This window comes from Pelodiscus sinensis, chromosome 1 (genome assembly GCF_052426305.1).
Source record: "Pelodiscus sinensis isolate ZL-2025 chromosome 1, ASM5242630v1, whole genome shotgun sequence".
NCBI classification, from domain to species: Eukaryota; Metazoa; Chordata; order Testudines; family Trionychidae; genus Pelodiscus; species Pelodiscus sinensis.
The window spans coordinates 29346858-29362379 of record NC_143052.1 but is presented as its reverse complement, the minus strand read 5'-3'; the positions used below and the strand labels follow the sequence as shown (position 1 = coordinate 29362379).

Sequence of the window (15522 nt, the reverse complement as noted above, 5' to 3'; positions counted from 1 at the left end):
CTGGTCTCAAGTGGCCAATTAGGAAAAATGGCTTTGAATGCCAAGTTTCCCACGAAGGGTGCAAAGCATAATTTACACCTGGGAAAATGCAGACAATGGGCACCTCTGGTATGTGATGGGCGAAGATTCCTCTCTGGGACAGTGCAGGTGTGTCAATTACTGGTACTAGCCATCAGGGCGACGGGAGGCCCCGGGTCATCAGCTAGCCCATTTACTGTCTGGTTTCTGTTTATGGTAGAGTCAGGGACAGGCAGCACACCTGTGTTCCCAGGGCATCAAAGACTGACTGCCTTTCTCTTGCTCTCTGGGGGGGGGAGGGGAAACAAGATGGGGTTTGTGGAAAAACAAGATGTGGTTTGTGTCTGGCTACATATGCCCAATTCTATAATTCTTGAAAGCAATTAAGAGCATAATTGCTGTAAATGTTGAACAGGAAAGGAGCACAGGCACATCCTTGCTCTGTACCATTTGATTCTTTATAGGGCACTAATTTCTCTTCATTGTTAATGATGTGACCCAGTCTACTATCATCAAAGATCTGAACTGCATTGATGACTTTTTTGGGACAGACAGTTTGCCCAAGTACCTTCCAAAGCCCATTTCTGTTGACTGTGTCAAACACCTTGTTCAAGTCAATGAAAATTATGTGGAGATCCTGATGTTGCTCTCCACATTTTTCTTGGATCTGCCTGGCTGTGAATATCATACTGGCAGTGCCTCGACTGGAACGAGGAGTACAGATAGTTCGGAATGGCTACGTAGTTCGAACTATCTAGCCCGTGCCGCGTGTAGCCGCGCGGCACGGGGTTCGCACTAGCCGGCTTTTAAAAATGGCGGCGCCGGCTTTATGCTAATGAAGCCCGGGAAATTCAAATCCCGGGCTTCATTAGCAAGTTCGGTATGCATACATTACCCCGCTAGTTCGAACTAGCGGGGTAGTGTAGACATACCCTTAGAGAGGGGGAAGCTAGACATGTTTACTGAAGTATAGAAGTTGTAACTTAACAGGAGACGGTGATCACTGGGACTACAGCAGGAACATGAAAGTAATCATCATAAACCAGTTTGGGCAGGAAGTAACAGGTTTGAGAATGAGCTAATTGACATGAATATGTATGGTCATTTTAGCCTATGGAATAAGTGTATTCTGATATTATATGTGGGAGGAAGATATATGTGGACATGGAAGGTTAGGTAATGGCATGAATATTTGTGCTAGTCCTTGGGCCATATAAAAGGAAAAACCACCATATGATATTAGCAGTGAATCTCCATCAAGGATCTACAGACCTCTGGAAGTCTGCAAGCTAATTTCAAGGGGTCTGTGAAGCAGGGCTGCCTTTAGACTGACTGGGGACCAGGTCAGAAAACTTGTACCCCTGAGCCCTTGTGCCCATTGCTGAAGTTCCAAGCTTTGAGCCACCAGTACTTCATAGGGCCAAAGCTCTGAGCCCCGCAGCAGAAGCCCAGAGCCCCTGCATCCTATGGCACAGAACACCTGAGTGTTCCTCTGCCCCCCATCCCACAAGTCTAAAGCTCAGAGCCCCATCACCCCATGAGTCAGAAGGAATGGTGTCCCTGTTGTCAGAAACTGGGAATGGATGTTAGGGGAGGGGTCACGTGATCACCTGTATTTTCATTCACTCTAGAGAACCTGGCATTGGTAACTATCAGAGGACAGGATACTGGGCTAGTTGGACCTTTGGTATGACCCAATGTGGCTGTTCTTATGTTCTTAAGCCCTGAGCCCTTGCACTCCATGGGTCATAGGTCCCAATCCCTGCCACCCTGTGACTGAAGCCAAAGGCCCTGGCACCCAGTGGGGCAGAATCTCCAAGCCTTAGTAGCCCATGGCTGAAATCCCAAGCCTTAAGGCCTCAACCCTAATGCCCTGACCCCAAGCTTCTTTTCTCCTTGCCCATAGCTAAAGATCTGAGTACACCCGCTCCCCAGTTGGGTCCTGGAGTTTTTATATCATGTTGCAGGGGTGGGAGTCAGAAAGAAAAAGGTTGAGAACGCCTGGTATTAGGATTGTTTGGCTACTTCTGAATTTTTCCTTCAGCTTTTATTATATGTGGGAGATAGATATTGGCATGGAAGGTTGGGTGTTGGCATGAATATTTGTGCTAGTGCTCAGGCTCTATAAAAGAGAAAACAACCATATCTATTGGATGTCCACTGTTATCTTAGCTACTCAGCATTTGACCCTCAGAGTCTAGTCTATTTTGGGTATTGAGGAACCTTGCCCATTGTACTTATTTGGCATGCCAGAGGCAAGGCTGGTCCTTTGTCTCTTGCCATCAGGTCCCCAAAGAAGGGTTTGAATATACTAATCTACAAGATTTTTTTTAAAGAATGATACCTCTGGTACTCCCAGTATTGTATTACTCTCTTTTGGTTCTGTGGCTTGGACTTATTTTAATAAGTCTGTAAGGCTGTGTTTTGTCCTCAGCTTCAGTGTACTTGGTTTACACCCCAAAGGTCCTTATGAGATATTGAACTCACCACATTTAATTCTGTGTAGTGTGATGCTGGGACAAGAACCTTATCTTCTGGTCAGAGCCTCTAAAATCAGCAACACACTCTCTGGAGGCTGCTTTCCCCACAAGACTCTCTCTCTCTTTAATCTCTGTCACCCATCTCAGGACCCCTCATCTCCCTCCTCCCGAGTACAGCGGGGTTTGGGCTCTGTTACGTAGTTATCCAATGAGAACAAAGGGGCAGGGTAGGTGTGAGCACAGGGATATTAGACCTCTTGCTGCTGAGGAGCAGTAGCACATAAAGGGAAAGCAAGGGAAGGATCACTTTACCCTCTGTCTCCCCAAAACAGTTGCCTCTACAACAATGGCATTTGAAAGCAAGAGGCATTTTCCCCTCCCCATGTTTGCTGCTGGTTGCCTCTGTGCTTGGCTTTTCTGGTTTTCCATATGTTGCCCGCTGCTCCAGTCTAATGGTGTCGATGCTTCTGGTGTTGAACCTCCATGCATTAAGGTGAGACTAGGAAAGTAGATTGGTCCGTTTGCGCTTCTTCTCTACATTTCCAGTGCATCTGAAATACTGTAGAGAGAGAGTGAAAAATTAAAATATGTGTTTGTTGGTCATCCTAGATGAATTAATTAACTGTGTTTTATTTTTTTCTGTTGCTGTATCACTCGTACTTCCAGGGATCATGGAAAAGAGGGATTGTACTCTTCAGTTTTTGTATTTGACTTCTTTGTACAATTCTTCAATATTATATAGCCCTTACTTGTAACAGTGAGGGGCACTGACAACATCTTAAAATAAGTGAAGGTTTACAGGTCACCATGACATACTATAATAATTTTTGTATTCGCATGAATAAGTTAATAGATTTAAATGGCTTCCAGATGAGCTACTTTAGTGATCTATGTATCAGATTTTAAATACCTATTTCAATGGAATACAGAAGTGTCAGCTTAGTTGTTCATGCTTTCAAGGTGGGTCAAATAAATTTCATGTATCTTACTGACTGAGAACCTTTTGAATGAGGACCTATCAGTCAAGATCCTGTCATCTTTGAACTTACTATGTTCTGAAGGATACATTATTTTTAAAAAATTCAACAGTATTCTACAATGACTGACCCAAACACTCTTATTTACCTTAGTATTATTACAGGAGTTTGGCACACATTTATAGAATATTGTTGTATTATTTTATTATGCATGGAGTCATTTATTGTTAAGTAGTAATGGGGAAACATCCACTGATATTTGTCAAAGATTTTTACTCTGTGAAAAATAATGAACTGCATGATAATGAAAAAGGTCAGGATATCGTTTATCACCTTTTTTAATTACTTAGATGTTGGAAGTCAAACTGAAATCTATTTTTAAACTGTATGTCCTTTGACATTTGCACTGCCTGTTGGATGTTCGCTTATCTATCTGACAATAGAGGCAGTTCTTGCTGCATCCTGGTTCAATATCCTCCTTATATGCACCTGCACAGTGACCTCAGCCTCTGTCCTGGAGGCCTTTTGGGTTCCTTTCCTGTATTCTTTGAGAACCAAATTCTGGTCTCATAAAATGTCAGGGGGATGCTCACCATTGATTACATTGGAGTGTGAACTTAATCTTCTGCCGATATCAGAATATAGTTTGTCATTATACAGTAGGAATGTGTGTTAATAAATGTGTGATTACAGTAATGCAGTGTGTCAAGAGGTAGATAAATGTGAAGAAATGCTAATTGAAACAGTGAACACATGAAGGCGGAACAGTGTTCCCAGCCTCTGAAGAGGAACAGTCATGGTGGGGGAACTGGAACATTTCTCAACAGCAACTAAGCATGGCCGAGGGGTAGAACATGGATAACTTTGTGTTTGCTGAAGTTACTCCATCTATTTGTTAGAGACTCCCTTCTTCCGAGACATGGTTATAACATTCTAAAGCACCTCACAGGACATCTATGTGGAAAAAACATGTCCCTAGAGAGGAGGCTGAAGTCATTCTATATACAAGGCAGCAGTTTCTTTCTAAGTGCACTACATTTTGACATTTGAATTTCTCACTTCATCTTAAACGTTCCAGTGAGCTATGGGAAAGTGACTCAGATAACATCAGTTGGGCTACAGAGTACTATTGCAGACCTCCCTTGCGTCTGTTTACTGCTCTTGCTTTTATCCCATTACATGCTACTTTTCAGTGTGTATAAGAGGAGAACAGCAACACAAAGTACCTACTCAACTCGATGGGCCAAATTAAATCTCAGAAATATATGATGTGTCTCATGTTTGAGGTACCTTTTGGCATTCCAGGTAACAAATACATAGCTCACAGACAAAAAATATATCGAAGTAAACCAGGATGCAGCAGAAGGTGAGTAACATTAGGCTGGGCTCTTGGTAATCATCCCCATGTGGGGCAAATTAGGGAAATAATGTGTTAAGGACTGAATAATTACCCAGTTAAAAAGGTGGCTCAGCTCAAGAGGTCAGTTGGGAAGAATAGCTATAGAAGCCAAAGCTCTTAGAGAAGTGAGATCTTGATCTACTCTCACCCTCTACCTAGGGAGAATGTAAACATCTTGAGGAGGGTTGAACTGTGAATAAAGCATTGGGTTTTGAACTTGCCACAACTTCTCTGTGAATATTGTCTGCAGTAAGGAGACCAAATGAAGGAACCTCACCCTACCATACAGGGTTGTTTTCCTTTTATGTTCCCCATGCTGGTATGTCTTTAAGCTCTCAGAAAGCCTCTGGCATGGAGCAGATAGCTAATGTCCAGTGCAAAGGTTTCCCAATAAATCATCTCTGACATTCCCTTGTATCATTTCCAAGAGTGCTTCATGCTCTTCCACACTGTGAAATGTTATTGCTTCCTAGCCCTAGTCACGAAAAAATGTACTTGCAAGCAGAGCTGCCTGAATAGTGTTTGGCAAATACACCTCAACGAGTATCATTATTTTCAACTAGCACTTTAGATAATGCATATTATGCCATATGTAACCAAGTTATTAGCACACTATTAATTGAATGAAGTATTTGATTAAACAATCATGTTCATACACTAATTTATTCAGGGTATAGAGGATTAGCCCAAGGCCTAGGCCCCACTTATGTCTCATCAGTATCAGTAACAACAAGGAAATTGATTTTCCATCTGTTAGTGTGATATGCTACAAACTCTTACAAACCAGGACCCATCTATGACAATATGGCTGACAGACCATTGTCTAGTTCAGCTGTTCTCAACTGTGGGTCTGCACCCTATTGGGGGCCACAAGCTGGTTTCAGTGGATCCAAAAAGCAAGGTTGGCTTTAGGGCCCAGGACTGGAGCCCAAGCCAGAAAGCTGAGAGTTCTGAGTCCTGGTACCCCACAGCTGAAGTCCTGAAACCCCCAACCATGCAGAACTAAAGCCCAGAGCCATGGCACTCCACAGGGAGGCAGCCCAGAGCCATGGCATCCCACAGGTTGGAAGCCTCAAGCCTCCATACCCTCAGGGCTAATACTTGGTTAATCCTCTGGGTTGAATACCCTAAATTCTGCCATCCCACAGCTGAAGCCCAGAACCACAAGCCTCCCAGGACAAGGATCCTACCCCGCAGCAGAAGCCCTGAGTCCCAATTCCCCCTGCTTTGCTAGTCGGGAGCCCAGCATCCCATGGGACAGGAGCTCTGGTGCTCCACAGGGAAGAACCTCCGAGCCCTCTCCTCCACCTGCCCTCGCAGCTGATGCTCCAAGCCCCTAGCTTTGCTGCCTTACAGGGAAGAAGCCTCAAGCTGCTCTCTGCCTCTGCAGCTGAAGACCTGAAACACACAAACACCCATCTAAGTCCTGGAGTTTTTTATAGTTGGGGGAGAGGGGAGAATTATTTACCTCAAAGAAGCCTGGGAACCAACACATCTGCATAGTGTGTTATACTTTTAATTTGTAACCAGTGAATTCAAAATTTCTTTTTTTTGAATAGATGGAGAGTGGCTCTAGGATAGATAGAATTAAGGATTTGTAGGGAGTTTGGAATATTGTATATTATTTATATGTGCACATTTAATTAAAAGTTTTTATCGTATGGATTGTGAGTATAATTAAATATTTATCTATCTTCCTTTGATTGCTCATTTCCATATTTGGAGATTTTCTAAACTGTAGTGCTTCTTGGTGTACATACATAACTGTGAGCTCAAATTAAAATTATCAAAGTTTTGCCTGTCAATTTACTTGGCTGTTCTGTGCTGCATGTTTCTTTGTTCTAAAGATATCTGTTGTGGAGGAACAGTATGGAGTTACTAGCTCCCTCATTCTCTCCTTTCTTTAAAACTTTTTTTTTTAATATTACCTATGCATGAGTTTCCAAAGAGATTTAATGTGGTTCAAAGTTCTTCATCGAGTGGTGTCCCTGTGGATGCTCCACTCAGGTCTAAGTACGTCCCTGTGCCGGGGATCAGATATTTTCAGTAGCAGTGCCCCTCGTGCCACACCTGCACACTCAGCTCCTCCCCCTCTTCCTCCTTGGAGGCCATGGAGTGCGTGGCTCAAGTCCCATTAGTTCCTTTTCAATCGTCCCTGGCTGAAGACGGAGCTCAGCAGTGCTCTTCCTCCTAAGAGAGAAAAATTGAATCCTTACATATTTCTTTCCTTTTACCTCATAGTTTTACTTAGTTTAACCTTCTCAATGTTAACTTTTAAAAAAAAGCGGCAGCCGCGGTGGCTTTTCTTTTCCACTACAATGCCGGGTTCCCCTGGCTTCAAAAGATATGACTCCTGCAGAGACTCAATGCCTACTTCACATGGCCATTCCTCATGTGTCAAATGCCTAGGGGAGTCTCACATGGCACAGAAATGCCCGTGTTGGCTGAGCATGTCAGCAAGGGTGAGAAAAGACCAAGAATCGCGGCTCAAAGCAATTCCCTGGGAAAAGTCTCTTCAGTCACCAAGGGACAAACCAAAGGACATGCGGGTGCAGCAAAAGCCCTCCAGTAGGGCAGCTTCCTCGCCTCGCAAAGGCTTTCAAGCCTCAAGGGCTTCCCTGGCATGCTCCCTGTCCGAGCTGTCTAGAGCCTCTCGTTCCCCAGTACCATCAGCGTCTGGTACCGCAGAGAAACGCTAATCAGTGCCAACCAGGAGAGCTGAGGCACAAACTAAGAACGCACCACTGGCGAACATCTGTAGAGCAGCCACAAGGTCCTCACACCATACTTTCGTGCATCACTATGCCCTACGCAAAGGGCCGGTGCCTTCTACATCTCTAGCAGATGCAGTTCTTCTTCCTTTCACTTAGAGAGATTCCAGTGCCCACCTCCATTAGGCGGATACTGTTATGGAGTCACCTGAGTGGAGCACCCACAGGGACACCACTCAGCGAAGAAGAAGAAGTTATTCACCCTGTGCAGTAACGGTAGTTCTTCAAGATGTGTGTCCCTGTGGGTGCTCCACTGCCCTCCCATCCTCTCCTCTGCTTGGAGTCTTCAGGTACTTCAGGTAGAAAAGGAACAGATGGGACTCACGCAATGCGCGCACTCCACAGCCTCTGAGCGGGGGGGGGTGGGGGCGCCCTGAGTGCGTAGGCATGGCATGAGGGACACTGCTACTGAAAACCTCTGATCCCCGGTGCAGGGATGCACCGAGACCTGAGTGGAGCACACACAGGAACACAAATCTCGAAGACTATTACTGCACAGGGTGAGTAACTTCTTCTTTCCAAGGATGGTAATGAGCTTTTTTCAAACTAGAAAGACACAAAAAAAGAGTCAAGTATAAGACAAATGTTCTACCAAGTAATTTGTAATTTACTGTAACTCCAAAAGAGCATGATAAATGTTATTCAAACTTTGCAGAAAAATTCATTTTAACTTGTAAATTATCACCTTACTGTTCAAACAAAACTGGCAATTTTTCAGGCCACTATAGTTATAAAAAAGCGAAAAATAGGTGAATTCTATTGGAACTCGGTTGCAAACTTAGGATGGATGAAAATATTATCTTTTCATAACAGTTTAATTTGGTACATAGAACATTAATAGAGTTAAGATCAGTATTGTGCCCTACTAGCAGATACTATTATGGAGAAGACATTCCAGTTAGACACTAATGTATTTATTATACTTTTTAGGAACACAAACATGATATGAAAGACTGCTGCTGTTTCCGTTCCTGTAAGTATATTCTGCTCTAGATCGATAGATAGCTAGATATTGGAAGCACTAACTATATTTTAATTGCTGTTTTATTGTGGAGGTTTTTTAACTTCCATTACAATTTGTTGAAATGTGGTTTTGAATTTTTTTAAACAAAGTATGATTGGCTTTTAAAAAAAAACTATTTGTAAATCTAGCCTTGTAATAGTCACAATTCATGCCACCGTGTGGGATATCAAGCCAAGAATATAGCAAAATCTTTTGAATTTGAAAACCTATTGGGCATTATTCTGTGGCCAATTTGTAACTCGAAGGAAAATGACCTAACCAGCTATTTACTAGCCAATATTTGTTAGCCAGTTTGGTTTTTTGCTTAAGCTAATTTAAAACACTATTTGCAAGTAAAAATCTTGCTCAATATTTTTGAAATTACTAGTGACTGTAGATGGCTAACACAAATCACCTTTAAAAGAACTTGATATTTAGACCATACTGCTGAGCCACCCACTTTCCGAAGAATCAAGCCTTTTTTCCATTGTTTCAAGTTTTGAACCTGAGATATCTGGACATCCAAAACTTACTGTGGAATACCCAGCCCATCAATCTTATCTGCAGAACATTCTAAATTATTAATTAACTAGAAAATTTACCTAGCATTGTTTGGGTCTTTAACTCAATTAATTTTAGGTTTTTTAAATACAATGAAAATGTACATGCTTCATTTAAGTTATTGCACTAGGGTGGACTGGGGATGAGGGGTTCAGTGTGCAGACTGGTTAGGGGAGAGAGGCCTACCCCAGACCTCTCTCACTGTAGCATCTTGGGGCCAGATGAGAAGTGCCTCTCCATGGCCATTGCAGCTCTAGTAGACAGAGCCTTGTCTCCCAGCTGGGGCTAATCCAGGTTCTTCTTTCCCTGTGCTTACCAGCCAGAGATTGCAATGAAGAAAACTGCACATTTTCCCCTCGCTTACTGACAAAGGGGAACAGATAGCAATACTCACATACGAATGGGGGGGGGCCTTCAGCCCCCTCCGCCCTCCCTAAAGGGCACCTGGGGTAGGAGGCTGAGAGCTGGGGAAGTCCTGGATGGGGGAGGGGGACATCCCCAGCCAGCCCCTTTCATCTGCCTGGTAATTCTGTCTCTTTTCTGTATGGGATGTGCCTGGAATGGGATTGCTTCTCAGAAAACCATTTTCCTGGCACAACCAAGCCCTGACCTTGCTTTAAGTTATAAGAGGAAGCTGTATGCCAAATTTGGTGGTCCTAAATCTTAATGTTCAGGAGAACTTCTTGAACAAACAGATGGACAGAGAATCAGACAGTCTCAAATATATAGGAAAAAGATATATAATCAGCATAGGCACATTTATTCTTAACTAGTGCTATTCAATACAAGTCGTCTCTTATAACTGTAATCTCTCTTTTAGGTGAGAAAACGTGCAAGCCGGTACCTACAGTCATAGAGTATACACACAAACGTTGTAGCACTTCAGTTAATGCTTCCAAATGCAGCGATCATTGCAGCAAAAAAGAAAAGTAAGTTATCAGGCTGTATTTAAACAAATTCAAACTGATTTCTTATTGGAAATGTCTTTGAGATGCTCAATTGTATGAGACAAATTATTTGATTTTTTAAATGATACTATAAAAGATGGAGTACCTGTTTTTCTCCTGTGCTTACATAACTCTAGGAGAGATGAACCCATTATAGGTAACTGTCATAGAAAAAGTCAGGAAAAATTGATTTCAGCACACATCATGATCCCTGTATGCCCAGGCACAGAGAAGCCACCATGTGAGTATGGTATGAGGCTTGATGGATCCAGGAGTGAGAGAAGTTGGAATCTGATATCAGCTGCTTTCCTACAGAATGGTAGTTTCCATTTGGGAGGTGTTGATGCTCTGTAAACAGCAGTAGGTAGCAGCAGAGGATGAATGTAAGCATTAGGAGTATAGCTATGTAGAGGCCTTAAGCTTCTGCTTTTGATCCCAAAATATGTGTGGATCCCAAGAAATCTGCTGGATTAGAAAAAGAAGCATTGCAATGGGAAAAGCTCCTTACAGTGGAATGACAATGAGGAGGAAATGCCAAGAGTTGAAAGTCTGAATATCTTTCCTTTCGCAAGATGTTCTTGCATGAAGGGAAGGTCAGTGAGAGAAGAAGTTGAGGTCCATATAACCCAAGGTATTTATGTGCCTATCTCCCTTGAAATCAATGGAAATTAGGCACTTAAATAACTTTTTGTATCTGGGCCTTTGTTCCTCACTAGATCCATTATTTCTATTATGTTTGATTCAGGTATAAACCCTCACTGGAACTGTAAATAAAATTCTCTGTAGTTATTCAAGCAACTTTCAGAACAAAGTACAGAACAGTATCTAAAGGAGTTAGCAAATTAATTTATTGTGTGTTACTGTGTTTTAAAAGAAACCCTTTCTAAAAATGAAGCGAAGATTTGAAAGTGGTGCAAGTAAGAGATGGTGAAAGCAACAGAGTGAAGCACCAGTTAAGAGTTTAAAGCCAATAACATAATTTCTCACAGAAAGATGCCTCCGCCATTAGACAGTGACCATACTGGCAGTGACACTTCCAGTTCTGATGATGAAAACTTCGTACTTGAGCTTCTTAGCAAGTATGATACACTTTTATCAGGCCATGTTAAGTGTGTTTGTGAATCACAAGGCAGCGGAAAATGTATGGAAGTTCATTATCTGTCTACTGGAATACAAAACGAGTTTATTTAGATGTGTGGAACATTTGTGCAAACAACAATTCTTGAAGAGATACGACATGCAAAATACTTTTCTATTATTATTGATGCAACTCCAGACTTTTCTCATAAAGAACAGATGACCTTGGTTGGTCAATATGTTAAAAATGCAGGAAATTCAAAGGCTTCAATTGAACTATTCATTTTGTTCGATAATTTCACAAAAAAACCATGGAAAATAAATCACCGCTCATATATTAGAAATTCTGAAAGGCTTCAAATTAAATTTTCAAGGCTGCATTGGTCAGTCCTATGACAGTGGATCCAATATTGCTGGGAAGTACACTGGAGCACAAGCAGTCCTTCTTGAGCAAAATGCAAACTGTATTTTCTCCAGTTGTGGCAACTGCACACTGAATCTTGTCAGCATTCATTGTGCTGAATCATGCAAGGAAGCAGTCACATACTTTGGAACAATCCAGCAATTGTACAACCTCTTCAGTAGCAATCCTTGAAAGTGGGAAATTCTGAAGCAACATCTGCCTGTTTTCCTTCACAGAATGTCAACAATAAGATGGTCGGCTTGAATTGATGGTATTAAACCAGTTGCATGGCATTGGACTCTGTGAGAAAGGCTTTAAGTGAACTTGAATATCTTATTCTCACAGCACATGCTCACACTGAGCTTAAGTCAATTCAGAAGTATACATCCAAATTTGAATGCATTTCAAAGTCATCCATGTGGATGAAGCTACTAAAAATGATCCATGAAACTAATCATGTAATTGAAGCATGCAATGCTACATTAGATGTTCATAGGGATAACATTGAACAGCTTCTTAAAGATATTCCAAGATTCATGATAAATGGGACCCAATCCTTTCTGAGTCCAAATCAGTAGCATAGGGTATTGACATTTCAACTGAGTTTTCCACCAATCGCAGCCTAACATCTCAATCTGATGCAAAAAGGCACTATCAAGCCAATTTGTTGTTGTTGTTATTATTGACTCTATAAAATCTGATCTTACATATTGATTGAGTCACTGCGTCAAATTTGTACCCAAGGCCAGAGTCTGCATCCAAACCCTCTGCCCCTGATGGATGAAGGGAGAAAGGATGAGGGACTGAATGGGATGGAATGAGCAGGGGTGGGGCCTTGGAAAAGGGGCACAAAGTAGGTGGGGCCTCTAAAATCAAAGTGGCCTGGGTTTCTATCATTCTCTGAGAGGGCCTGCTTCTAGAGGCTAGGGCCGGCAAGCTGAGGTTGCAGTGCCCCCTGGCGCCTCTCCAGCCACCCATTGATGGGACTGGAAGCTCAGCTGTGGGGAGGGGGGGCTTCATGAGTGGGCAGGCCAGTCAGGCAGCATAGCCTGAGGTGCCTGGGGCCATACTGCCTGCCTGACTCTCTGGGTTAGGGGACCTGGGGCCATGCTTCCTAGCAACCCTGGGCTCCAGAGCTGGGAAGCAGGGTCCAGCATCCACAATGGGAGGGTTAGGGCTAATGGGCATGGAAAGGACAGGACTTCCGGCAGAAGGGGTGGGGCTGGAGACTGCCTCCCCAAGGAAGGTGGTCACCCACCACGCAAGTTTAAATCTTGGCACTTTGAAGTTGTATTTAACGTTTCAAAACAATGCAGTTTATTAACAACTTTTTTCTTCCCTTTAGCTTTGATTACAAAGAACGCCAGTGTTGCTGCTGCCAGGAAGATGAAATTGAGTATCAGTCTGGTATTCTTATTTGCAACAAGAAAACGATTGACTTCAAGTACAAAAATGTCCTCTCTTGTGCATGCAAAGATTGTGCAAAACCATAAGATTCTATTATTAGTAAATCAATTGTCTTTTTTCTTTTATAATTTTGATCCTTTCTAACTAGATAACACTGATTTCAATAATTATCAAACAAACAAAAATAAACATAGGGTCCAGTTTGTTCCATTATTTGAAGAATCCACAGCACATACCCCTACGAACAGCCCACATGGACATCTCTCAAGAGAGTTACTCTGTTGAGCACAATTCACTTCCATTCTATAGTGGCCTACAGAGAGACACATACATAACATGCTATCAGCTTGTGCCAGGATGCCTAGATCCAGGGGTGCTGGAATAATTGGAATAGTGGGAGTACTGAGAGTCAATGAACCAAACTGTAAACCCTGTATGTAATGGAAACCACTTCAAGCCAGGGGATGCGGCAGCTCCTCTACTCCGAGTTCCAGCACTTATTCCTAGATCAATTTGGGATGCATCAGGGCTGAGAGCTGGAGTAGCACCTATTGTACATTGATTGTAAAGAACAGTTAGGATCTAAGGGCCAGCTAGCAAGTGACACGTGCCAGTCATTCTGTTTTTTGCTGAGCTGCATGTTCATGTATAGCAGTGTTCCTTCAGCTTGTGTAACCTACACATCTACTGGGCATGGTTCACAGTCCCAGGTAGTGGCACTTAGACCACTTATAGAGAAAAAGAATGAGTGTGCTCTACAGACTTAACTGGGAGCCAGCTGGCTTTTAGCTCAAAGCTGTAGAGGCTCATGCACTAAGCTCCAGAGGTCCCAGGTTCTGCCTGGTGGGGTTACACTCGTGCCCTGTGTTTGGCAGGCACCTTTATTGTGAAGAGGCCACATCCTGCACCTATGCCCATGCTGACTTAAGTCTTGAACCTGCAGCCCTGATTAGGTGGGTGAGGTCTGCAGGACTGGGCCATAAATGTGGAATACTGTGTTTTTCCCAACACAGAAAGCAGAAAAAAACCCATTCCTGTGGTACTGAGCTGGGCCCTTATGCTGTATGTACTGGAGATGGGGGTGTGATGGCAGCACACAAACACATACCTGAGTTAGCTGTGTTCTAGCTGGTGCTCTAGTACCAATAGCAGTGAAGCTGCAGCAGCAGGCCCCAGTGCTGATTAAAGACCTGAGTAAGTCCCCAGCCTTCCAGATGGGCTTCTATAGCTCATGCTTAAGTCTCTGCTGTGGGGGCTTCACTGCAATTGGAACCTACTTGAACTGGGGAGAGTGGGTATGTCTCCATGTGCTACATTCACACGTCTGACTACAGGGTAGACATACCCCAAGACATGATTTCATTTCAAGCCAGATGTAAATCACACATTTCTCTCTCATTATTAGCACCTTACTAATCACATCTGTCAAATAAACATGTTTTTGCATTTAAAATATGGGATTCTTAGTTCATTGTGAGCTGGTGTTTGACTTTATTATTAATTATTTCATAGCAGCTAACTGTGCACTATATGCTTCCCTGAAGACAAAGAAACACACAGCCCCTGCCTCAAAGAGTGACCAGTAAACAATAAGATATGATAGAATGACTGAGAATTATGACCAGAAGGGAGGAGACAGGGAATACAGCACTATGATTGCATGTTGCTCTGTGTGGGAATGTGCCCATAGTGGTGTTTAAGTTAAGCCTTTTATTAATACTTTACAGCAGCAGTTCCCAACAGCTGGGCCATGGACTGCTGCCAGTTTGTGACCCGCTGCGGCCGGGCCATGCTGACTGCCAAAGCTCAAGCTGGCTGTTCACAGTGGCTCAGCTCCAGCATCCGTGGTGGCTGAGGCATGGCAGGAGGAGACGGAGCAGGAGGTGCCTTCCTCCCACCTCCCTCCTCTGTGCTTGGGGATGGAGGAGGCACAAAGGAGTAGGGAGCATGTGCCACCAATGGCTGCACCCCCAGCCTGCTCAGCTACTTTTGCTACAGTCTAAATGAAACCCATCAGTCATCCCTCCATATATACCCTTCGCCTCCATCATAGTCTGGCTATCTTTATGAAAAAAACTTGCGTTTCTTTGTTAGCAATTTTGTGCTAAACCTATCAGACTGTATCAAAGATGGACCTTACGCATGACAACTGCAACCATCAAGTCTGTGATGACTTGACAAGTCATGGGCTTGCACCTGCTCCATATCTTCCCAACTACCAGGGAAAATGGTGACTGGGAGGATATAATAAGAGACATTATTACAGGCACAAGACAAAACACTCACTGTGAAGAAAGATAGGAAGTATGGCAAAAGACCACCCTGGCTTAACCTATAAAAGTAGAAACTAGGTACAATTACAAAGGATGAATATAAACAAATAACACAAAGTTATAAGGACAAAACGAGAAAGTCAAAAGCACAAAATGAGATTAAAATAGTTAGAGACATAAAGTGTAACAAGAAAACATTCTATACA

General features: G+C 43.0%; 1 protein-coding gene across 1 annotated transcript; it reads left to right on the top strand.

Moving 5' to 3' along the window:
• The first annotated feature begins 8070 nt into the window (after positions 1-8070).
• On the top strand, positions 8071-14665 carry LOC106731797 (integumentary mucin B.1). The gene is made up of 3 exons (XM_014572166.4): positions 8071-8618; positions 10030-10138; positions 12982-14665. Exons 1-3 carry the CDS (start codon positions 8591-8593, stop codon positions 13127-13129), a joined length of 285 nt encoding a protein of 94 aa, XP_014427652.3. The 5' UTR covers positions 8071-8590; the 3' UTR covers positions 13130-14665.
• The last annotated feature ends 857 nt before the right edge of the window (positions 14666-15522 follow it).